We start from the raw sequence: 25,135 nt of genomic DNA, 5'->3' as shown, positions 1-25,135 counted from the left end.
ATCCTACTTATTTTATTAATGTGTATATATCTATAATTCTTTTTATTCATTCATTCAATAGTATTTATTGAGCGCTTACTATGTGCAGAGCACTGTACTAAACGCTTGGAATGAACAAGTCGGCAACAGATAGAGACGGTCCCTGCCGTTTGACGGGCTTACGGTCTAATTGCGGGAGACGGGCAAACGAGAACAATGGCAATCAATAGAGTCAAGGGGAAGAACATCTCGTAAAAACAATGGCAACTAAAGAGAATCGAGGTGATGTACATTTCATTAACAAAATGAATAGGGTGATGAAAATATATACAGTTGAGCAGATGAGTACAGTGCTGAGGGGATGGGACGGGAAGGGGGGGAGCAGAGGGAAATGGGGGCAAAAGAGGGTTTAGCTGTGGAGAGGTGAAGGGGGGCGGGAGAGGGAGCAGAGGGAAAAGGGGAGCTCAGTCTGGGAAGGCCTCTTGGAGGAGGTGAGCTCTCAGTAGGGTTTTGAAGAGGGGAAGAGAATTAGTTTGGCGGAGGTGAGGAGGGAGGGCGTTCCGGGACCGCGGGAGGACGTGGCTCGGGGGTCGACGGCGGGATGGGCGAGACCGGGGGACGGTGAGGAGTTGGGCGGCGGAGGAGCGGAGCGTGCGGGATGGTGATGCCTGTCTACTTATTTTATTTTGTTGTCTGTCTCCCCCCTTCTAGACTGTGAGCCCGTTGTTGTGTAGGGATTGTCTCTATTTGTTGCCGAATTGTACTCTCCAAGTGCTAAGTACAGTGCTCTGTACACAGTAAACGCTCCATAAATACGATTGAATGAATGAAGTGGCGGAGGCGGGATTAGAACCCAGGTCCGTCTGACTTGCAGGCCTGTGCTCTAACCCCTAGGCCAGTCCCCTTGCCCAAAAGCTGTGGGCTGGGAGTCCCACCCATCTCCGACCGACTCAGCCAGGAGCACAGTGGGGAGGTGCCCTCCGAGCCTGGTCCCACCTTCTATCTACCCCCAGCGCTCAGCACATAGGTCCATGTCCCCGGCATTCCGATGCGGAGAAGATGCTTTTTGAGGGTGAGGCCAAAAGGCCAAAGCGGGATCCACAATCCCATCACACTGAATACACAGCAAGGGTGTCATTTTTAATGCTAGTAGTGCCTGGCGCTGTAATCTCTTTTGTCTCCTGGTCTCTCGTTCCTTATTCTTTCATTCATTCGATCGCATTTATCGAGCACGTACTGTGGGAGAGTAGGATCTAAAAACAGACACACCTCCTGCCCACAGTGCGATTTCAGTCTAGAAAATGAGCAGGCACTTAGTATTAAGACCATAATATAACTGTCATCAGAAGAGAGGAAGACACAATCAAAGGCTGAGCAAATTTTATTTTCCCTCCCAACAGAGGTGTGGTATGCAATGGGGATCTAATTCTCTTCCCCTCTTCAAATCCCTACTTAAAGCTCACCTCCTCCAAGAGGCCTTCCTAGACTGAGCTCCCCCCTTTTTCCCTCTGCTCCCTCTACCTCTACCCGCCCCCTTCACCTCTCCGTAGCTAAACCCTCTTCTCCCCCCTTTCCCTCTCCTCCTCCCCCTCTCCCATCCCACCCCCTCAGCACTGTACTCGTCCGTTCAACTGTATATACCTTCATCACCCTATTTATTTTGTTTATTTTGTTTAATGAGATGTACATCACCCTGATTCTACTTATTTGCCATTGTTTTTATGAGATGTTCTTCCCCTTGACTCTATTTATTGCCATTGTTCTTGTCTGCCTGCCTCCCCCGATTAGACTGTAAGCAGGGATTGTCTCTATCTGTTGCCGATTTGTACATTCCAAGTGCTTAGTACAGTGCTCTGCACATAGTAAGCGCTCAATAAATACTATTGAATGAATGAATGGATGATCTGTGTCCTCTTTGGACTTGACCCGGTTTCTTTCAGAACCAAGACATTTCCCCCCAACTCTCCACCCTTCGAGTTCAAACAGGTGATCTCAGTTTAGCCCTTGGATCTCCCCAAAACGGGGACCTCGTGATACTGAAGCCGACACGCTCAGAGTCTCATTTCTCTCCCCCATCTCCACCCACCCCGAGCAGCCCTTTCTGACTCTGAGTCCCTCCGGCCGACTGAGCAAGGCTGGGGGAAAAAAAACAACAACACAGAAGGACTGTCCTCCCGTCGGAGAAAAACATCTTCCCTCCCTCCCGCCTGGGGACCAAATCCATCATCGCTCAAAATCTGTATGAGGGCCACACTGTCGGGAAAGAGGCAAGGAATTCTGTCAGCAAGCTTGGCCAGAGACTGCCCAGAGGAGCACTTCTGCTGGCTGGAATACCAGTGTCCCTCTTTTAAAAAAATGGTATTTAAGCAGTTACCATGTGCCAGGCACTGTACTAAGCACTAGGATCCATACAAGCTAATTAGGTTGGACATAGTCCTTGTCCCATAGTCTTAATCCCCATTTTCCAGATGAGGTAACAGAGGTGCCGAAGTGAAGTGACTTGCCCAGGGTCACAAAACCGACAAGTGAGGCAGCGTGACTTGTAGGATAGAGCGAGGGCCTGGTAGTCAGAAGGACCTGGATTCTTATCCTGACTCCGCCACTTGTCTGCTGTGTGACCTTGGGCAAGTCACTTCATTTCTCTGGGCCTCACCTCATCTGTAAAATGGGGATTAAGACTGGGACAGGGATCCCCACGTGGGACAGGGACTGTCTCCAACTTGATTAACTTGTATCTATCCCAGTGCTTAGTACAGAGCCTGGCACATAGTAAGCACTTAAATACAAAATACTGTAAGTACCATTTTTTAAAAAAAAAGCAGCCAGAGAGGGGATGGATTAGAACCCAAATCCTTCTGACTCTCAAACCCGGGCTCGGTCCATTAGGGCACGCTGGCCTTCTGGCGGGGCCCCTGAGGAGATGGCAGGGGTGTTTTTTGAGACCAATGCCCACCTGCACGGACTCCTCTGCAAGCAAGCCTCTCCCAGAGTCCGCACTTCCCCTCTCCGCTCTCCCTGTTATTTCCTTTAACATCTGTTTCCCGATGGCAATCGCTTCTGCACATTCTACTGTACTTTCCCAAGCGCTTAGGACAGTGTTCTGCACACCATAGGGGCTCAAGAAAAATGACTGATTGACTGATTGACAGCTTGAGAGTGGAGACGAGGCTCGAGAGGGATATGCCACCACCAGGCACCGATCCTACCCTCCGCTCCTACGAGCCCAACATCAGCAAGCTCCGAATGGACAACTCGACGGGTCTTCCCAAAGCTGTCAGGACAACATTCTCTGTCATGCCTTCATTCGTCCACATTTATTGAGCATTTACTGGGTGCCAAGCACTTAACTAAGCACTTGGGAGAGTAAAATATAACAAAGAGACACATTCCCGGCCCACAACCAGCTCACAGCCTAGGCGGGGAGACAAACACTAATATATATGAATGAATAAGTAAATAACAGATCTGTACGTTTGGGCTCTGGGGAAGGGAGGGAGGATGAATGAAGGGAGCAAATCAGGGTGATGCAGAAGGGGGTGGGAGAAAAGGAGAGGTGGGCTTAGTCAGGGAAGGCTTCTTGGAGGAGATGGGCCTTCAATTTTGGCTTCGAAGTCGGGGAGAGCGTCCCATAAGCAGGTATTTTTACAGCAGTTGTAGGGCTACCAAGCGATAAAGGGTCACGCGGGCTGGATACAATCAATCGATCAATAACATTTATTGAGTGCTGACTGTGTGCAGACCAGAGTACTAAGCGCTTGGGAAAATACATTTCCTGCCCCCAACTAGCTTACAGTCTAGGGGGGGAGACAGACACTGATATAGATAAATTAATTACAGTTATGTAAATAAGTGCTGTGGGGCCGAGGGAGGGGTGAAAATAGGGTGCAAATTCAAGCGCAAGGGCGACGCAGAAGGGAGTGGGAGAAGAGGAAATGAGGGCTTAGTCGGAGACGGCCCCTTGGAGGAGATGTGCTTTGAATAGGTAGTGATCTCAGCCCCATTAAACTCACGCTTCCAGAAATATTCGCTTGGCTAGAACCCGCCGGCTTTAGTCTGCAAGGCAACTTTCCCGAAAGAGCAACATGTCGAACATGCCTACCTTCAAGACCAAACCCATGTAAACGGACTCCAAGCATCTCATCTATGTAGGCCACGTTAATCTGTGTCCTCTCCATGCTATCAGGCAGGACACATCCAAAGCGAGGAGGGTTCGGGGAATTTTGAAATAGGAATTATGGAATGGTAAACGGCAAAAGATAAGCGAGACGCTTTCGGCTAAGAAACCAGAACAAAGAGGTGGGGGGGTGTTGGGACCTGGGGTGGGAGGGGGCCGTGAGCTGCACTAAAATGGTAATCTCGGCTGCCTCCTAACAGGAAGGAACTCTGAGGCTTCGGTCAACAGGGGGAAGGAGCTGGAAAGGACCGAGTCGTGGCTACTGAATCATTTGCCCACCATTCCTCCAGAGGAAACGATGTCGTGAATGCTGGGTGTTTGAGACTTCAGTCAATTGCTACGTATCCCTTTACCTGAAACTGATAATCACAATAACAATAATAATAATACTGGTTAAGCGCTTACTACGTGTCAAGCACTGGGATAGATACAAGTTAATTAGGTTGGACACAGTCCCTGTCCCACGTAGGGCTCACAGTCTAAGAGGGAAGGATTAGGATCCAGGCCCATTTTAGAGATGGGGTAACTGAAGCCCAGAGAAGGGCAACGATTTGCCCAAGGTCACACAGCAGACCCGTGGCAGAGCCAGGATTAGAACCCAGGTCCTCTGACTCCCAGGCCCGGGCTCTGTCCACTAGGCCAAGCCGCTTCTCTGATAATAATAATAATGTCGGTAGCTGTTGAACGCTTACTATGTGCAGAGCGCTGTTCTAAGCGCTGGGGTAGATACAGGGTCATCAGGTTGTCCCACGTGAGGCTCCCAGTCTTCATCCCCATTTTACAGATGAGGGAACTGAGGCCCAGAGAAGTTAAGTGACTTGCCCACAGTCACACAGCTGACAAGTGGCAGAGCCGGGGTTCGAACCCGTGACCTCCCAAGCCCGGGCTCTTTCCACTGCGCCACACCGCTTCTCGCAGTGGTCCCACAAGAAGTTCAAGTCTTCTCCCTCCAGGCCCACCACAGCTACTTCTTCATCCTATGGCATTACCGCTCCCGGCGACGGAAGCTTTTGGCTACCAACTCCGGTGGTTGAGGTCCCAAATCCGTTCACAATCTAAAGATCCAAAGTTTCCTCCCACAGCTTCGAACCCTCATTAAATCCAAGAAGCAGAACCCCTCCACAAACCCCGGAAGACGAAAGCCGGCCAACCCCTTAGCGCTCGATACCAAGTAAGCCAGTGGTCAAACTGAGAAACGAGCCTGTCTCCCGCGAACCATCCGAGACGGCAAACGCGGAGGCTCCGAACGATTCTGGGCCTGGCCTTAAAAAAGCCGCTGCATCCGCAACGACCCCCCCCCAACCCTGCCTGGCTGTAAAGAGGCAGACTTACAATCGTGCGTAGAAATCGCAGAACTCTTTATAGACCTTTATGTCACTTTGCCGGCGTTGCAATCGGGACACGGCCTTCTCGTCCTCATTCCCCTCTGTGTCGGGGGCGTCGTTGACCGGACCCTGGGAAAGTTCCTCGTCTTCTGGGATGACCGAGGGCTGTGCCCTGGTTGGGAATGCCATCCTCAACCACGGTCACCGTCGGACTGGGCCGGTGTGGCAGGAAAACCGGGCTCCAGACCTTCAGGCCGGCTCAACTGCCCGCCCCTGGAGTGAAACAATACGCAGTACTTCCCCCTTATTCCCAGCAAGGAGATTTACTTCCACCGACCAGGCCGAACGTCAGAGGACCAGGCCGGGCTGGGCTGACGCTTCAAGTTAAGAGTTCGGCTGCGGGAGAGGTCGGAACGAGCGGCTCTGATTTCCCGAGGCTCCCTGGAAGCGAGCGGCGCAACGCATTCCAGCCGGGAGCTGTCATTCGCGCTCGGCCTTCGCTCTCTGTTGAGCAGGGACTGTCTCTATCTGGTGCCGAGCTGCACGTTCCAAGCGCTTAGTCCAGTACACGGTGAGCGCTCAATAAGTATGATTGAATGAATGAAAGGGGGCGATCCATTCACGGTACGTATTAATAATAGCAATAATAATAATGATGGTATTCGTTAAGCGCTTACTATGTGCCAAGCACTGTTCTGAACGGCAGGGTAGACACAGAGTAACAACAACAATAATAATAATGTTGGTATTTGTTAAGCGCTTACTATGTGCAGAGCACTGTTTGAAGCGCTGGGGTAGATAGAGGGTCATCAGGTTGTCCCACGTGAGGCTCACCGTTAATCCCCATTTTACAGATGAGGTAACTGAGGCACAGAGAAGTGAAGCGACTCGCCCACAATCACACGGCTGACAAGTGGCAGAGCAGGGATAATGAGGTTGTCCCGCCAAAGGGGTAGATAATCAGGTTGTCCTACGTGGGGCTCCCGCTCTTAATCCCCATTTTGCAGATGAGGTCAGTGAGGCCCAGAGCAGTGAAGTGACTCGCCCACCCCATTTTGCAGATGAGGTCACTGAGGCACAGAGGAATGAAGTGACTTGCTCAAGATCACGCAGCAGACAAGTGGCGGAGCCGGGATGAGAAACCACATCCTCTGACTCCCAAGCCCGGGCTCTTGCCACTACGCCAAGCTGCTTGAGCGCTTACTCTGTGCCGAGCACTGTACTCAGAGCTCGGCACAGAGTAAGCGCTCATCAATAACCCTCGTTATTATAAGCGCTTGGGAGAGCACGATACGACAGAGTTGATAAATACGTTCCCGGCCCACAGCGAGCTTAGTCTCGACCGTCCCATCCTGGGTTCCGATAACTTTGTAAGAGGAAACGCCCTGTTTAGTCTAAACAAAAAGACGACAAGCAGAAAAATCGAATTTTTCAGTTCTGCTTGGCCACGGCTCTGTGGGGGACCAGGAGCAATTTTCTCTACCTTTTTGCGATGTCCTCATCTGAGTGGGGATAACCTGCAGACTGTAAGCCCTCTAATAATAATAATAATAATAATGAAAATAATAATAGTAGCATTTGTTAAGCGCTTACTAGTCATTCAATCGTATTTATTGAGTGCTTACTATGTGCCAAGCACTGTTCTAAGCACTGGGGTAGATGCAGCGTGGCTCAGTGGAAAGAGCCCGGGCTTGGGAGTCAGAGGTCGTGGGTTCGAATCCTGGCTCTGCCACCTGGCAGCTGGGTGACTGTGGGCAAGTCACTTCACTTCTCTGGGCCTCAGTTCCCTCATCTGGAAAATGGGGATGAAGACTGGGAGCCTCACGTGGGACCACCTGATGACCCTCTACCTACCCCAGCGCTTAGAACACTGCTCTGCACATAGTAAGCGCTTAACAAATACCAACATTATTATCATTATTATAAGGTAATCAGGTTGGACACAGTCCCTGTCCCGCTGGGGCTCACAGTCTTAATCCCCATTTTATAGATGAGTATCTGAGGCCCAGAGAAGTGAAGTGACTTGCTCAAGGTCACACAGCAGATAAGTGGCGGAGCCGGGATTAGAACCTACGACCTTCTGACTCCAAGGCCCCTGCTCTATCTACTACACCATCGAGGGCAGGGAATGTGTCTGTTTCCTGTTATACTGTACTCTCCCAAGCGCTTAGGAGAGTGCTCTACACACAGTAAGCACTCAATAAATACCACTAACTGACTGGATACCCCTTATCCTTCTGTAAGTTTGCTATGGATAGGGAACAGATCTGCAAATTCTGTTGTATTGTACTCTCCCAAGCACTTAATACAGTGCTCTGCATGTAAGAAGTGTAATAAATACCACTGACTGATTAGCTCAAAAGACAGGCTTTGTGAGCATTTTAAATACGAGCAGTGCTCTGAGCAAATGGGTTGATGAATTCCAGGTACCCTTAGCCTCCTTTATCACACGGGTGCAAGTCGGGAATTGCGGAGAAATCGAAAGCTTAGAGCACATGCAAAATCTGTCCAAGAATCTTGCCATGGCAAATCATTCAGTGGTATTTATTGAGCGCTTACAATGGGCAGAGAACTGTTCTAAGCACTTGGGAGAGAACGATACGACAGAATTAGCAGACATGTTCCTTTCTCATAATGAGCTTACAGTCTAGCGGGAAAGAGTTCGCGGGTTTCCGGGCGGGACCAATCCTTGGGGTTCCCTACTGAAGGCTCCCTCCTTCCCAGACTAAGCCTCCCTTTTCCTCGGCTCCCTCTCCCTGACCCGCTCCCTTTGCTCTCTAATAATGATAATAATGTGTCGGTATTTGTTAAGCGCTTACTATGTGCAGAGCACTGTTCTAAGCGCTGGGGTAGATACAGGGTGAGGCTCACAGTCAATCCCCATTTTACAGGTGAGGGAACTGAGGCTCAGAGAAGTGAAGTGACTTGCCCACAGTCACACAGCTGACAAGTGGCAGAGCCGGGATTCAAACCCATGACCTCTGGCTCCCAAGCCCGGGCTCTTTCCCCTGAGCCACGCTGCTTCTATCGCCCTCCCCGCCCCACAGCACTTGTGTATATATGTACATATCTATAATTCTATTTATTTATATCAATGCCCGTTTTACTTGTTCTGATATGTATATATATATATCTCTAATTCTATTTATTTATACTGATGGTATGGATGCCTGTTTACTCGTTTTGATGGCTGTCTTCCCCCTTCTAGACTGTGAGCCCGTTGTGGGCGGGGATCGCCTCTTTGTTGCTGAATCGTACTTCCCAAGCGCTCAGTACAGTGTTCGGCACACAGTGAGCGCTCAATAAATACGATTGAATGAATGGATGCCCAAGTTCCCAGAAAACCTTATAGGTTTTAAAGCAGGGCACGAGTTGGGTCCGTTATAACGTTGGTATCTGTTAAGCGCTTACTCTGTGCCAAGCACTGTTCTGAGCACTGGGGGAGATACAAGGTAATCAAGTTGTCCCACGGAGGGCTCACAGTCTTCATCGCCATTTTATAAACAAGGGAACTGAGGCACAGAGAAGTTAAGTGACTTGCCCAAAGTCACGCAGCTGACAAGCGGCGGAGCTGGGATTAGAACCCATGACCTCTGTTATCACCACCACCCAGCATCAATTAAAGCCTGGGCACCTACTGAGAAGAGGACACTGTACTGAGTGCCTTAAGTGTGCAGAGTACTGTAGACTGGACACCGACATTTCCTCAGAGTGCTATACTGAGCACCCAATACAGGCTTCCCTGACTAAACCCTCTTTTTCCCAGCTTCCTCTCCCTTCCGTGTCTTCACACTTGGATCTGGGATCTTTAGGCACTGGATATTCACTCCACCTTCCACCCCACGGCACTCAGTAACAGATCTGTAAATTATTTTTTTATATTAATGTCTGTCTAGACTCTAGGCTAGTTGCGGGCAGAGTCTACCAACTCCATTCATTCACTCATTCAATCATATTTATTTGAGCATTTACTGTGTGCAGAGCACTGTACTAAGCGTTTAGAAAGTTCAATTCAGTAATAAAGAGAGACGCTCCTTGCCCACACCGGGCTTACAGTTTATAGGGGGAAGACAGACATCAACATAAGTAAACAGGCATCAGCTCTGTTGTAATAATAATAATTTGGTATTGGTTAACCGCTTAGTAAGTGCCGAGCACTGTTCTAAGCGCTGGGTAGATACAAGGTCATCAGGTTGCCCCACCTGGGGCTCAGTGGAAAGAGCATGGGCTTTGGAGTCAGAAGTCATGGGTTCGAATCCCGGCTCAGCCACTTGTCAGCTGTGTGACTTTGGGCAAGTCACTTAACTTCTCGGTGCCTCAGTTCCCTCATCTGTAAAATGGGGATGAAGACTGTGAGCCCCATGTGGGACAACCTGATTCCCCTGTGTCTACCCCAGCGCTTAGAACAGTGCTCGGCACATAGTAAGCGCTTAACAAATACCAACATTTATTTATTTATTTATTTATTTAATCCCCATTTTCCAGATGAGGTAACTGAAGCACAGAGAAGTTAAGTGACTTGCCCAAGGTCCCACAGCGGATAAGTGGCTGAGCCGGAATCAGAACCCATGATCTCTGAGGTCCAAGCCCGGGCTCTTTCCACTGAGCCACGCTGCTTCTCTACTCAGTGCTTAGCACATAGTAAGCACTTAACAAATACCGTCATTATCGTTATTACTCTCCCAAGCATTTAGTACAGTGCTCTGCACCCAGTAAGTGCTCAATAAATACCACTGATGGTGAGCATTTACCTTATTCCTAGTGTGCCCTGGACATTTTTATTATTATTATTCAAGTGCCGTCGAGTCGTTATCGATTCATAGCGACCCCACGGATATACTTTTTCTTGTCTGGGAGAAATAAATTGAGCACCTTCTCTGGGTGAAGCACTGGATTAGGCCCTGGGGGTTCACAGAGAAGAACAGCGAGTCCTCAGAGAATCTAGTTCAGTAGTATTTATTGAGGGCTTACTATGCGCAGAGGACTGTACTAAGCACTTGGAATGTACAAATCGGTAACAGATACATTCCCTGCCCCTTGACGGGCTCACAGTCTAATCGGGGGAGACGGACAGACAAGAACAATGGCAATAAATAGAATCAAGGGGATGAACATCTCATTAAGACAATAGCAAATAAATAGAATCAAGTTGACCTAAACAGATAAATATCAGGGTCAGACTAGCCCAGGTTCAGTGAGGGAAGATCTCCCTCGAACCGAGGAAGTCATCATCATCCACGTCAGACTGAGTGGACCCCGAGAGCTTCCTTCATTTCTGCCATGGCGCACAAACAGAAGCATTCACTCATTCATTCATTCAATCGTATTGCGCGCTAACTGTGTGCAGAGCACTGTACTAAGCAATTCAGCGTGGCTTAGTGGAGAGAGCCTGAGTCTGGGAGTCAGAAGGAGCTGGGTTCTAATCTCAGCTCTGCCACTTATCTGCTGTGACCCTGGGCAAGTCACTTCACTTCCCTAGCTTTGATTCCTTCATCTGGAAAATGGGGGTGAAGACTGCCAGCCCCAAGTGGGACATGGACTGTGCCTAACCTAACTAGCTTTTCTCTACCCCAGCGCTTAGTACAGTGCCCGGCAGGCAGTCAGCGCTTAACAAATACCAACCACCGCCCCCTCAACCAAAAAACTCCAAACATGGTGTCAGCCAAGAACCAGTACAAGTCAAGGAAATTCTGATCCTCACAACCGTCGTCATTCTTTTAATCTGTGGCCAGGACTGCCAACCTCAGTCTCATGGGCCTTTCCAAACCATCTGGATTTGGTTAATATATTGGGCAGGGATTGTCTCTATCTGTTGTCGAATTGTACATTCCAAGCGCTTAATACAGTGCTCTGCACATAGTAAGCGCTAGATAAATACTAATGAATGAATGAATGAATGAATGACCAACTACTAGGGCTTTGTGTCCGGGAAGGTATCACAAGCACCTAACATTGCTCGCCGTTCCAGTCTATTCTTCACTCCGCTGCCCGGCTCATCTTCCTGCAGAAATGCTCTGGGCCTGTCACTCCCCTTCTTAAAAACCTCCAGTGGTCGCCTATCGACCTCCGCATGAAACAAAAACTCCTCCCTCTAGGCTTCGAGGCTGTCCGTCCCCTCGCCCCCTCCTACCTCTCCTCCCCTCTCTCTTTCCACCACCCACCCCGCACGCTCCGCTCCTCCGCCGCCCGCCTCCTCGCCGTCCCCTGTTCTCGCTTATCCCACCGACGACTCCCGGGCCACGTCCTCCAGTGGTCCCGGAACGCCTTCCCTACTCACCTCCGCCAAACTAATTCTCTTCCCCTCTTCAAAACCCTACTTAGAGCTCACCTCCTCCAAGAGGCCTTCCCAGACTGAGCTCCCCTTTTCCCTCTGCTCCCTCTACGCCCCCCTTCACCTCTCCGCAGCTAAACCCTCTTCTCCCCCATTTCCCTCTGCTCCTCCCCCTCTCCCTTCCCCTCCCCTCAGCACCGTGCTCGTCCGCTCGACTGTATATATTTCATCACCCTATTTATTTTGTTAATGAGATGTACATCACCTCGATTCTATTTATCTGCTATTGTTTTAATGAGATGTTCATCCCCTCGATTCTATTTATTGCTTTTGTTTTTGGCTGTCCGTCTCCCCCGATTAGACCGTAAGTCTGTCAAAGGGCAGGGACTGTCTCTGTTACCGATTTGTACATTCCAAGCGCTTAGTACAGTGCTCTGCACACAGTAAGCGCTCAATAAATACTACTGAATGAATGAAAGCTCGCATTTCAAGTTCCGAGCCAGGAAGTGGACAGGCTCTAGTGTATTCTCCCCAGTGCTCTGTGCAGTGCTCCCGATGGGAGAGCCGGAAATACTCACGCACCAGGACCCCCAGGGGAAAGACTGAGCCAGTCAGAGATGTGGACTGAGCCCCCAAATCTCCGGAACAATCGCCCCAATTAGCAACATGGCAGGTCCATCCCTGGTAGGGGCCTGATGTGTTTTTTCACATGCATGCCAGATGCCAAGCTGACCGTGGTCAGAAGGGAAGGACTGTGCCCTAATGGGCAGACCACGGGCCTGGGAGTCAAGGGACCTGGGTTCTAATCCCAGCTCTGCCACCTGTCCGCTGCGTGACCTTGGACAAGTCACTTCACTGGGCCTCGTTTACCTCATCTGGAAAATGGGGATTAAGACTGTGAGCCCCATACCGGTGTCCAACTTGATTAACTTGTATCTAACCCAACGCTTAGTACAGTGCCCGCAACACACTAAGCCCTTAACAAATATCATAAAAAAGAGGAGGAGAAAAATGAAAAGGGAGAGAAAAGATGGGCTCCATGCAGCCTTCCACACAGCATTGAACTGTAAGTTCCCTCCGAGCTGTCAGCTCGTGTGGGCAGGGAACGCCCAACTCTGTTATATTAAGCTCTCTTCCAAGCGGTTAGTACAGCGCTCCATACACAGTAAGCGCTCAAAACATACAAACGATTGATAAAATGCGATTGCCCAAAGCACCAGACAGAGGAGTCTGCCGAATTGCCTTGGCGTCTCTCCTCGACCACACGGAATCCACCTCGGACAAACTCTGCCCCAGCTCGGAGGGGAAGGATGAGGGCAGCGGACGGCTGAAGGAAGGGAGACTCAGGGTGGAGGAAACATAGATGGAGACCACCAGCCTAGCCAGGGAAGCAGCGTGACGTAGTGGAAAGAGCCGGGCTTGGGAGTCCGAGGACGTGGGTTCTAATCCCAGCTCTGCCGCTTGTCTGCTCTGTGACCTTGGGCAAGTCCCTTCACTTCTCTGCCGCATTACCTAATCTGTAAAATGGGGATTAAAACCGTGAGCCCAAAGTGGGACAACCTGATGACCGTCTATCTACCCCCAGAGAACAGTGCTTGGCACAAAGTAAGCACTTAAACACCATAATTATTATTAATTATTATAGCCCCGCTCCTCTCTCCCTAGCTGACTCCAGCAGCCCCCATCCTCTGCGCCCTAAGGGGCCAGTTGGAGATTGTGTCTGATTTCAGGCCCCCTCAGACACAGGGTAAAGTAAGAGCCCGCTATCCCCCAGCTGGGTTCAATCATCAGCAAGCAGGCAAAAGGCTAAGACCGCTGACTTGAATCTGGACGACGCTTTTACTTTCCCCAAAGCACTTGCACATCATTCTTTCATTTGATCAGCTTTATCGAGCGCTTCCTCTCTGCAGAACACTACTAAATGCCGGGGTGGTTACAAACAAATCAGGTTGAACACAGTCCCCGTCCCATGAGGGGCTCACAGTCTCAAACCCCGTTTTACAGATGAGGTAACTGAGACCCGGAGAAGTGAAGTGACTTGTCCAAGGTTACACAGCAGACAAGGGGTGGAGAGGGATTAGAATCCATGACCTTCTGACTCCCAGGCCCGTACTCTATCCACTATACCACGCTGCTTCTCACCTGCTCCTTAGGCTGCTTTGGTGGTTACTATTGCTTTGCACTTCTCCTCCAGCTCCAAAATAAAAATGATCACTAAAATCAAAGAGGAATTAGATGACCAGCTGTGACTGCTGAAATGTTTTCCTTCTCTACCCGCTGCAGGTCTCTAGGGCCCCGGGGTATGACGAAAGGGATGGGTGGGCCACTTAAGGGCTCAGTCAGTCAATAATATTTACTGAGCGTCGCTTAGTGGAAAGAGCGTGTGCTTGGGAGTCAGAGGTCGTGGGTTCTAATCCCAGCTTTGCCGCTTGTCAGCTGTGTGACCTCACTTCTCTGTGCCTCAGTTATCGCACCTGTAAAATGGCGATTAAGACAGTGAGCCCCATCTGGGACAACCTGATATTCTTGTATTTCCCCCAGTGCTTAGAGCAGTGTTTGGCACAGAGTAAGCACTTAACAAATACCGTCATTATAACAATATAAAAGACCCATTCCCTGCCCACAACAAGCTTATAGTCTAGAGGACGAGCTCACGGTCTAGAGGAGGCCATGGAGTGAGATCGTGAAGTTGCTCTGGAGTAAAGGAAAATCACCAAGCATATATTCTACATGTAGAATGCAAGTGGGAGAGAGAGAGGGGAGAGGGAAGGCAACTGAGAAAGAGGGGCAGCAGGAACGGGGGGAAAAGAGAAAGAGGAATCCATATTAATCAATCGCATTTATTCAGCTTACTGCAAAGCACGGTGCTCGAGTTGGTAGATGTGATTCCTGAACGTGAACTTACATCATGAACGGGTGAGAGACATTAATATAAAGAATTCACCACACATGATTTATAGATACATCCGTAAGTGTTACGAGGATGAGGGCTGGATGAATACCAGGTGCCCAAAGGTCACAGATCCAAGTGCATAGATGGGGAAAAGGGGAAAAGGGGATCGGGGAAGCCCTCTTGGAGGAGATGTGATCCTAATAAGGCTTGGAAGCTGGAGGAGAACGGTGGTCTGGCGTATATGGAGGGGGGAGGAAGTCCCAGAACAGAAAGGGGACATGGGAAAGGGGGCAGCGGTGAGATAGACGAGATCCGGGCACAGCGAGCAAGCCGGCGATAGAAGAACCGAAGGCGAGTGGGCTGGGCTGCAGTAAGAGAGCAGTGAGGTCTCCTAGAGCACTGCCGCAGCTTTGGGGATGTGGCTCAAAACAAATTTTTTTTATACGGGGCGTCAACGGATCCGCCGGTAGAGCTCAACCAGATTGTTAACGTGACCTAGCAGCCTCTGTCCTAAATGTTTATCTGAAAGTCATGTTTTGGGGGAACAGCCTGATCGAAGGGACCGTTACATCAGCAAAGGTCAGGACTTCATTCCCCAAATGGACGTGGAGGAGAGTCAGAGCGCCAAACAGGGTCCTTGGCACTAGCAGCTGCCATTTGGCAAGCCAGACTGCACGCCGAGAGCGAATCAGCACGTCCTGCCCCGGCTCACATGCTTCTGCAACCTCCCGAGAGGGCAGAGGGGCCAAGATGTCCACCCGCCGGGCCTCTGACACGCCGGACGATGGCCGGCTGACCCTCCACCCGCTCACGTGTTGAGTACGACCCACACTTCAACAGGCCACCGCAAATTCAGAAAAGAGAGCCCTCACCCGGGAAGACACTGTGGCTGAAAAATCTCTCACTTTGCTACCTCCAGAGACCCTCCCGCAGGATTCGCCAATGGACGGTGAGGGAAAGACCTGTCCAGAGGAGAGAGACCCGACGATCCAAATAATAATAGGGCAGGGGCCTGGGAGTCAGAAGGACGTAGGTTCCGATCCCGACTCCGCCACATGTCTGCCGGGTGATCTTGGGGAAGTCACTTAACTTCTCCGTGCCTCTTACCTCATCTGTAAAACGGGGATTAAGGCGGAGATTAAGGCTTGTGAGATTGGGTGGTGCTGTCTACAGTGATGGGAAAGATGGGGAGGACAGGGATTAGCTTGGAGGGCAAAGAGTTCTGTTTGGGACATGTCAAATTTGAAGTGTCAGTTAGTAAGCGCTCAATAAATACTATTGAATGAACATCCAAGAACAGATGTTTGAAAGCAGGAGGAAATACGAGATTGCTGAGAAGAAGAGAAAACACTGACTGCCCAAGAGGGTTGCCTGAGGAACCTAAGGCTGTTTGAATGCGGAGAAGTAACATGGCCTAGTAATAATAATACTAATTATTATTAAGGAATTTGTTATTCAATAGTATTTATTGAGCACTTACTATGTGCAGAGCACTGTACTGAAGGGTTGGAATGTACAAATCGGCAACAGATACAGTCCCTGCCCATTGACGGGCTCACAGTCTAATCGAGAATAATCTCCAATGAACGTGCCCTAACCCCATACGGACAACTTTTACCGCCTACATGCGATTGAAGTTTCTAAAGCTTGAGCAGAATAATAATAATAATGATAATGTTGGTATTTGTTAAGCGCTTACTATGTGCAGAGCACTGTTCCAAGCGCTGGGGTAGATACAGGGTCATCAGGTTGTTCCACGTGAGGCTACTTCATCCCCATTTTCCAGATGAGGTCACTGAGGCCCAGAAAAGTGAAGTGACCTGCCCACAGCCACACAGTTGCCAAGGGGCAGAGGTGGGATTCGAACCGATGACCTCGGACTCCCAAGCCCAGGCTCCTTCCACTGAGCCCCGCTGCTTCTCGAAACTCCTCACCTTGGGAAGCAGTGTGGCCTAATGGACAGAGCCCGGGCCTGGGAGTCGGAAGGACCCGGGTTCTAATCCCGCCTCTTCCACCCGTCGGCTGCGTGACCACGGACAGGCCACTTCCCTTCTCCATGCTTCCGCCGCCTCATCCGTAAAATGGGGATGGAGACGGGGAGCCCCGTGTGGGACGTGGACTGGGTCCAACCCGATGACCCTGTATCTCCCCCAGGGCCTAGAACAGTGCCCGGCACATAGTAAGCGCTTAACAAATGTTATAAAAAAAACAAAAAACCATCATCACGGTGAACGGCTACTCTTCTCACCTACCCCATGGATGCTGTCATCTCAACGGTTCTGACCTCTGTAGCACCAGGTTAAGTAAATTTGGGGGAAATAATAAGCCCAGGCGTTCTTGGGAATATATAATTGCTTTTTGGGGGCCTCCTCTACGGAACGACAACTTTCAATTTGCTCCCAAAAGGCGGGAGTTCGCTCTTTGCCCCAACCCAAGTTCTCCGCCACCCAAGGAAAGCGCAGTATACGTCACGGCTCCCTCTCTACCCAACCCTGTCGTCGACTACCATCGACCGGGAAAATCAGTTTCCTCTAATCGGGGCTTTAGTCTGAAAGGAGGGTTTTGAAATTATTCCGTTGGAAAAGCATTAATAAATTATCGTTTATTGCAGTCCGTGTTGGGAGGCCTTTTCGGTTTGGATCATGACCCCCGGGGCCATTTCCAATTTCAACTTTCAGCGCGGAGGTTTGAGGCGAAACTGGCGGGTCACCCACTCCCAACGGGTGAGGTTCATTCGCGATCACGGAGAGGAGACGCGACAACAGACGCCGTCCTTCACTGAGAGGAGACTTCTCTAAGACCGTCTCCCATTCCCCAGCGGCGTTCATTGTTATACTGCGTTAAGAATTATAAATGCACCCGCGGCGCCAAATCGACCGATAGTGTGAACGCGGAGAGAGCCTTATAAATACATCGGTTCTCTACGCGATACCACGGAATCACGTCCGATAGTGTTTAGAGAAAACACCCTTCCCTTCCACTATTCCGGAAATGCGTATAAATAAAAGAACGCAAAAGCCTTATTCAGCCACCAAGGATGAAGAAAGCTACCCATTTTTTTTTCGATCGAAAATTCAGCCGAAGAGACCTCGGTTCGAGGACGAGAAGACATTGAATATTCATTCATTCATTCATTCATTCATTCATTCAATAGTATTTATTGAGCACTTACTATGTGCAGAGCACTGTACTAAGCGCTTGGGATGAACAAGTCGGCAACAGATAGAGACAGTCCCTGCCGTTTGACGGGCTTACGGTCTAATCGGGGGAGACGGACAGATGAGAACGATGGCGATAAACAGAGTCGAGGGGAAGAACATCTCGTAAAAACCGATGGCGACTAAATAGAATCGAGGCGATGTACAATTCATTAACAAAATAAATAGGGTAACGAAAATATATACGGTCGAGCGGACGAGTACGGTGCTGCGGGGATGGGAAGGGAGAGGTGGAGGAGCAGAGGGAAAAGGGGAAAATGAGGCTTTAGCTGCGGAGAGGTAAAGGGGGGATGGCAGAGGGAGTAGAGGGGGAAGAGGAGCTCAGTCTGGGAAGGCCTCTTGGAGGAGGTGATTTTTAAGTAGGGTTTTGAAGAGGGAAAGAGAATCGGTTTGGCGGAGGTGAGGAGGGAGGGCGTTCCGGGACCGCGGGAGGACGCGACCCGGGGGTCGACGGCGGGACGGGAGAGACCGGGGGACGGCGAGGAGGTGGGCGGCGGAGGAGCGGAGCGTGCGGGGTGGGCGGTGGAAAGAGAGAAGGGAGGAGAGGTAGGAAGGGGCAAGGTGATGGAGAGCCTTGAAGCCTAGAGTGAGGAATATACTATGGTGGCCGTAGGAAGGCAAAGTGGGCCGTAGGAAGGCAAAGTGTTTTCCGGTTTCCAAAAGTGTTTCTGTTCAATCGCATAAAGGGGTTGGCCAGCTCACGTGCGCGTCGGAGACGCGGGTCTATATGGCGGGGATCTGCGGCAAACCGAACTCATCGACCAGGACGCCATCCTTGTTTTTCGTATCGGTAGGCGCTCCTTCTGGAATGGCCGGGGCGGACGCTGCTTCACGCTTACTATGTACCAGGCATCGTTCTAAGCACTGGGGTAGATACAAGGTAATCAGGTTGGACACTGTCCCACATGGGGTTCACAGTCGTAATCCATTTTCCAGCTGAGGTAAATGAGGCTCAGAGAAGTGAAGTGACTTGCCCAAGGTGATAGAGCAGACAACTGGCAGAGCTGAGACTAGAACCCAGGTCCTTCCGACTCCCAGGACCATTCTCTGTCCACTAGACCATGCTGGTTTTTTTTTTAATGGTATTTGTTAAGCCCTTTCCATGTGCCAGGTACTGTTTTAATCACTGGGGGTAGATACGACCTTGATACCAACTTGGCAGATACAAGATTGGACGCAGTCCACATCCCACATGGGACTCAAAGTCTTTACAAATGAGGTAACCGAGGCCCAGAGAAGTGAAATGACATGCCCAAGGTCACACAGCGGACAAAAGGCTGAGCTGGGATTAGAACCTTCTGACTCCCAGGCCAAACTCGATGTACTAGGTGATCTCTGAACCTCTCATCTCTGCAGAGAGCTAGAGATATTGCCATTGTTCTTGTCCGTCCGTCTCCCCCGATTAGACCGTAAGCCCGTCAAAGGGCAGGGACTGTCTCTATCTGTTGCCGACTTGTACATTTCAAGCGCTTAGTACAGTGCTCTGCACAGAGTAAGCGCTCAATAAATACTATTGAATGAATGGAGATTCCTCTCCTTCTGTCAGCCCAGAGAGATGTTCCCTGCTGTCTCAACTGTGGGGGGCTTGTGGGCACGTTGGGAGCAGGGAACATGTCTACCAACTCCATTATATTGTGCTCTCCCAAGTGCTTAGAACAACCTCTAGACTGTAAGCTCACTGTGGGCAGGGAATGTGTCTGTTATATTGTTATACTAAACTGTCCAAGCACTTAGCACAGTACTCTGAACACAGCGCTCAATAAATACCACTGACAGACTACAGTGCTCTGCACACAGTAAGTGCTCAATAAATACCACTGACTGAGAAAACACTCCTTCAGGATGTGCTCCTCTTCTCTCCTGTTCAGGGGAAGGGTGGAATCTTTTAATACGATAACAGCAATCTGCTGCATTTATCACATTAATCAATCGATCATATTTACTGAGTACTCCGTGCAGAGCATTGTACTAAGTGCTTGGGAAAGTACAATATAACAGAGTCGGTAAACACCTTCCCTGCCCACAACAAGCTTACAGACTAGGGGGTGGAGACAGATATTAATAGAAATAAATTACAGATATGCACCTAAGTATTGCGGGACTGAGGGTGAGGTGAAGAAGGGGTGCAAACCCAAGCGGAAGGGTGATGCAGCAGGGAGTGGGAGAAGAGGATAAGAGGGTTTAATTGGGGAAGGCCTCTCGGAGGAAATTAGTTTTTAATAAGGCTCTGAAGGTGGGGAGAGTGACCGTCTGCCAGATATGAAGCGGGAGGGAGTTCCAGGCTAGAGGAAGGACGTGGGTGAGGGGTTATCGGGGAGATAGACGTGATCAAAGTACAGTGAGGAAGCTGGTGATAGCGGAGTGAAGTGTGTGGTGAAAGCACGTCGGTTATGTGCTTCCACAGTGTGAAGCACTGTGCAGAGCATCGGGGAAAGGTACTGAGAAGCAGAGTGGCCTGGTGGATACACCCAGGCCTGGGAATCAGAGGGGCTTGGGTTCTAGTCCCGGCTCCGCCACTTGTCAGCTGGGTGACCTTGAGCAAGTCGTTTCACTTCTCTGGGCCTCGGTTCCCTCATCTGTAAAATGGGGATTGGGACTGGGAGCCCTATATGGGACAGGGACTTATCTACCCCAGCATTTAGTACAGTGCCTGCCATATAATAAGTGCTTACCAAATACCACAAATTATTATTATCATGGGGATACTGAATCAGACTGAGTCTCTGACCCTCAGGGGACTCCCAATCCCCAGGAGAGGGATGGAGAAGCAGCGTGGCTCAGTGGAAAGAGCCCGGGCTTGGGAGTCAGAGGTAATGGATTCTAATCCCAGCTCCGCCACTTGTCAGCTGGGTGACTTTGGGCAAGTCACTTATTCATTCAATAGTATTTATTGAGCGCTTACTATGTGCAGAGCACTGTACTAAGCGCTTGGAATGAACAAGTCGGCAACAGATAGAGACAGTCCCTGCCCTTTGACGGGCTCACGGTCTAATCGGGGGAGACGGGCAGACGAGAACAATGGCGATAAATAGAGTCGAGGGGAAGAACATCTCGTAAAAACAATGGCAACTAAATAGAATCAAGGCGATGTATATTTCATTAACAAAATTAATAGGGCACTTAACTTCACTGTGCCCCAGTCACTTCATCTGGAAAATGGGGATTAAGATTGTGATCCCCTCTTGGGACAACATGATCACTTCGTATCTACCCCAGTGCTTAGAACAGTGCTTTGCACATAGTAAGTGCTTCACAAATGCCATCATCATTATTATTATGGAGAAAGGACACAAACAACAAGGCAGATGAGTTTGTGAGTTTCTCTAGGACAAGAGGCAACGACCTTCCTGGCAAAAAAACCCAAAGCACACTTCCAGTAAAATGGAAAAACGTGACAATGTGCCCGACTTTGACTCCCCAAAATATCTACAGGCAGCAAGCGAATATGAAGCGACTGCAGTTCATTCATTCAATTGTATTTATTCATTCAATTATATTTATTGAGAGCTTACTGGGTGCAGAGCGTTTGGGACAATATAACAATAAACAGACACATTCCCTGCCCACAACACACTTACAGCTGGAGGGGGGGGGGGGGGTGGGGGGGGGGGGTGTTAATAATGGTAGTTAAGGGCTTACTCTGTGCCAAGCACTGTTCTAAACACTGCGGTAGATCCACATTAATGAGGTTGGACAGCCCCTGCCTCACATAGGGCTCACGCTCTTAATCCCCAGTTTACAGATGAGGTGACTGAAGTCCAGAGAAGTGAAGCAACTTGCCCAAGGACACACAGCAGACAGGTGGTGAGCCGGGATTAGAACCCAGGTCCTTCTGACTCCCAAGCCCGCGCTCTATCCACTAAGCCACGCTGCTCCTCTAGGGACAGATGACCTCACATTCCGATGTCCGTCCCTATGCTTTAGGCATTCATTCACTAAGTCGTATTTATTGAGCGCTTACTGTGTGCAGAGCATGTACTACGCGCTTGGGAAAGTACAATACAACAATAAACAGACACACTCCCTGTCCATAAGCTGCATAATAATAAGAATAATTATTAATTATGACACGGTTCCTCCCAGCTTCCCGATACCGTTGTTGAGAACAAGCTCGTGGGCTGGATGGACTGAGGGTCTGGCCTTGATGGTGGTTTTACGCCAGCGAGAAGGTCGCATGAAAACGAAATAAAAATCTGTAACCGGATGCTGCCACATTAATAATAACGATGGCACTAGTCAAGCGCTTACTATATGCCAGGCACTGTACTAAGCGATGGAGCGGCTACAAGCAAATGGGGCTGGACGCAGTCCCTGAACGATGTGGGGTTCACAGTCTCGATCTCCATTTTACAGATGAGGTGACCGAGGCACAGAGACGCAGAGGCGGATGGGCAACCACCGAAGTTTCTTGAGGTGGGGGGTGACATGCCCTGAACGCTTTTGTAGAAAAAATGATCCGGGCAGCAGCATGAAGGGTCGACTGTAGTGGGGAGAGACAAGAGGTTGGGAGGTCAGCAAGGAGGCTGATGCAGCAATTTAGGTGGGTTAGGACGAGTGCTTGCATTAGAGCACGAGACTGGCAGTCCGAAGATCATGGGTTCTAATCTCAGCTCTGCCACTGGTCTGCTGCGTGTCCCTGGGCAAGTCACTTCACTTCTGAGTGCTTCAGTTACCTCACCTGTAAAATGGGGATTAAGTGTGTGAGCCCCATGAGGGGCAGGGACTGTGTCCAACCGGATTTCCTTGTATCCACCCCAGTGCTTAAAGCAGCGCTTGGCACATAGTAAGCGCTTAACAAATACCATGATAATAATAATTAAAAATAATTAAAAATTGCATTTGGATCCTCATTTATATATTAAAAAAAATGCATTTGTAGTTTCAGAAAAGACTGTGGTGGTCCTGAAAAGCAGTCCTTTGATTCTTCATTTGGAAAGAGACAAAGTATTTCTCAGGGGCAGGACTTGGGAAGAGTCATTTTTTTTAAATAATAATAATAATATTGGTAATTGTTAAGCGCTTCCTATGTGCCAAGCACTGTTCTAAGCGCTGGGTAGATACAAGGTCATCAGGTTGTCCCATGTGGGGCTGCCAGTCTTCATCCCCATTTTCCAGATGAGGGAACTGAGGCCCAGAGAAGTGAAGTGACTTGCCCAAAGTCACCCAGCTGACAAGTAGCGGAGCCGGGATGAGAATCCACGACCTCTGACTCCCAAGCCCGGGCTCCTTCCACTGAGCCACGCTGCTTCTCTTTTTAGCCAGGCGCTCAGGCTTGTATAAGAGTACACTGGGGTGGGATGGGGGGCTGGACAACTGTTGCCCCTCCATTCCTCCTATATATGCACACACACACGTACAAACCTCCCCCACCCCAGCTCCCAGAGTACACACAGACATCCATGAAGGTGCTCTCCCTCTACAAGGGGGAGTGGTTTAGATCCACAGACTCTTCAAAATGTCCTATCCCCAGAAAGAAATGTAATAATAATGATAATAATAATAATGGTTAAGTGCTTACTATATGCCAGGAACTGCACTAAGTGCTCTAACATCCTGGGTGATGCAATAATAATGATAATGATGGCATTTAAGGACTTATTATAGTACCAAGCACTGTTCTATGCATTGGGTAGATACAGGGTAATCAGGTTGCCCCACGTGGGGCTCACACTTTTAACCCCCGTTTTACAGACGAGGGGACTGAGGTGCACAGAGAAGTGAAGTGACTTGCCCAAGGTCACACAGCAGAGAAGTGGGGGAGCCGGTATTAGAATCTATGTCCTTTGACTTCCAAGTCCGTGCTCTTTCCACTCAGCCACGCTGCTTCTCTAAGTGCTTAATACAGTGTTCTGCACACAGTAAATGCCCAAGAAATACAATTGAATGAATGAAGGAATAATGAATTTTTTGTTAAAATAAGGATAAAACTTCCCTTTCCCTTTCTCTCCCATTGCCTTTCTCCCCCTCTAGTACATAAAACATGACTGTCAGGGGAGAGTCACAGGGGCTACGACAAATTAGGAGGAAGTTAGTAGTCCAAAAATACATTCTTCTTCTCCTCTCTCGAGTTGTTGATAGTTTGATTTTCAGGTACGATACTCTTAATAATACAAACAGAAAGGAAGCATTTCTGGATTTTAAGGTGGGGTAAGCACATAAGCACCAGCCTGGGAGTCAGACGGACCTGGGTTCTAATGTCGGCTCTGCTACTTATCTGCTTTGTGGCCTTGGACAAGTCACTTTGCTTCTCTCTGCCTCAGTTCCCTTATCTGTAAAATTCATTCAATAGTATTTATTGAGCGCTTACTATGTGAAGAGCACTGTACTGAGCGCTTGGAATGTACAAATGGGCAACAGATAGAGACGGTCCCTGCCCATCGACGGGCTTACAGTCTAATCGGGAGAGACGGACAGACAAAAAAGACTAAGACTGTGAGCCCCATATGGGATAGGGGCTGTGTCCAATCAGATTTGCTTGTATCCACCCAGTGCTTAGTACAGTGCCTGGCACACAGTAAGTGCTTAATGAATACCACATCTTTTTTAAAATAAGATAATCAGGTTGGACACAGTCCCTGTCCCAACCACGGCTCATCGTCTTAATCCTCGTGTTGCAGATAAGGGAACTGAGGCACAGAGATGTTAAGTGACTTGTTCCAGGTCACACAGCAGACAAGTAGAGGAACTGAGTTTAGAACCCAGGCCCTCTGACTCCCAAGCTCTTGCTCTTTCCACTAGGCCACGCTGCTTTAAGCTTTACAAAAAAAAAAACAGCTGCAAGGGTGATTTGACAGTGACAGGGGCTTTACTCCTTGAAAAGGGAACCCCTGCAAGATACGAAAAATGAGTCTTCTCTTCGCTTGAGGACCACACCAAATTATGTCAAGTGAACCAGCTACATCAACCAATCGATGGTTTTATTGAGCACTCGTGCAGAGCACTGTACTAAGCGCTTGGGGGAGTACAATACAACAGAATTAGCGGACAAGTTCCCTGCCCATAACGAGCTTACAGTCCAGAAGTCCACACTGAGAAGACCATAACAGACCTGGAGAAGGGAAAAGCCCATTGTTAGGAGGGACTGTCTCTATCTGTTGCCGAACTGCACATTCCAAGCGCTTAGTACAGTACTCTGCACATAGTAAGCGCTCAATAAATACGATTGAATGAAAGAGCAAGACAACGGAGATAAGCAGGGGGTTGGAGAAGCTTGAGGAGACTGGGAAGGCTGGTAATCTTCAGTCTGAAAAGAAACAGCCTTGGGGGTTGAGGTTG

At 49.4% G+C, this 25,135-nt stretch overlaps 1 protein-coding gene across 5 annotated transcripts in view; it reads right to left on the bottom strand.

The window, feature by feature from the left end:
- LIMS1 (LIM zinc finger domain containing 1) overlaps positions 1-25,135 on the bottom strand; it is a 189,864-nt gene that overhangs the window by 40,839 nt on the left and 123,890 nt on the right. For 2 of the 5 annotated variants that reach the window (XM_029057961.2, XM_029057960.2), the window contains exon 1: positions 5,486-5,756. The exons of 2 other annotated variants lie outside the window; for them this stretch is intronic. In XM_029057961.2, coding sequence (XP_028913794.1) covers positions 5,486-5,667 — 182 coding nt within the window. In that variant the 5' untranslated portion in view covers positions 5,668-5,756. Of the gene's footprint in view, positions 1-5,485; positions 5,757-25,135 lie in introns of those variants that run through there. One more of the 5 variants, XM_029057963.2, reaches the window with a different exon arrangement.

Source organism: Ornithorhynchus anatinus, chromosome 2 (genome assembly GCF_004115215.2).
Source record: "Ornithorhynchus anatinus isolate Pmale09 chromosome 2, mOrnAna1.pri.v4, whole genome shotgun sequence".
Taxonomy (NCBI): Eukaryota; Metazoa; Chordata; class Mammalia; order Monotremata; family Ornithorhynchidae; genus Ornithorhynchus; species Ornithorhynchus anatinus.
Note: the sequence above shows the minus strand (reverse complement) of the source record. Positions and strands in the feature narration are given on the sequence as shown.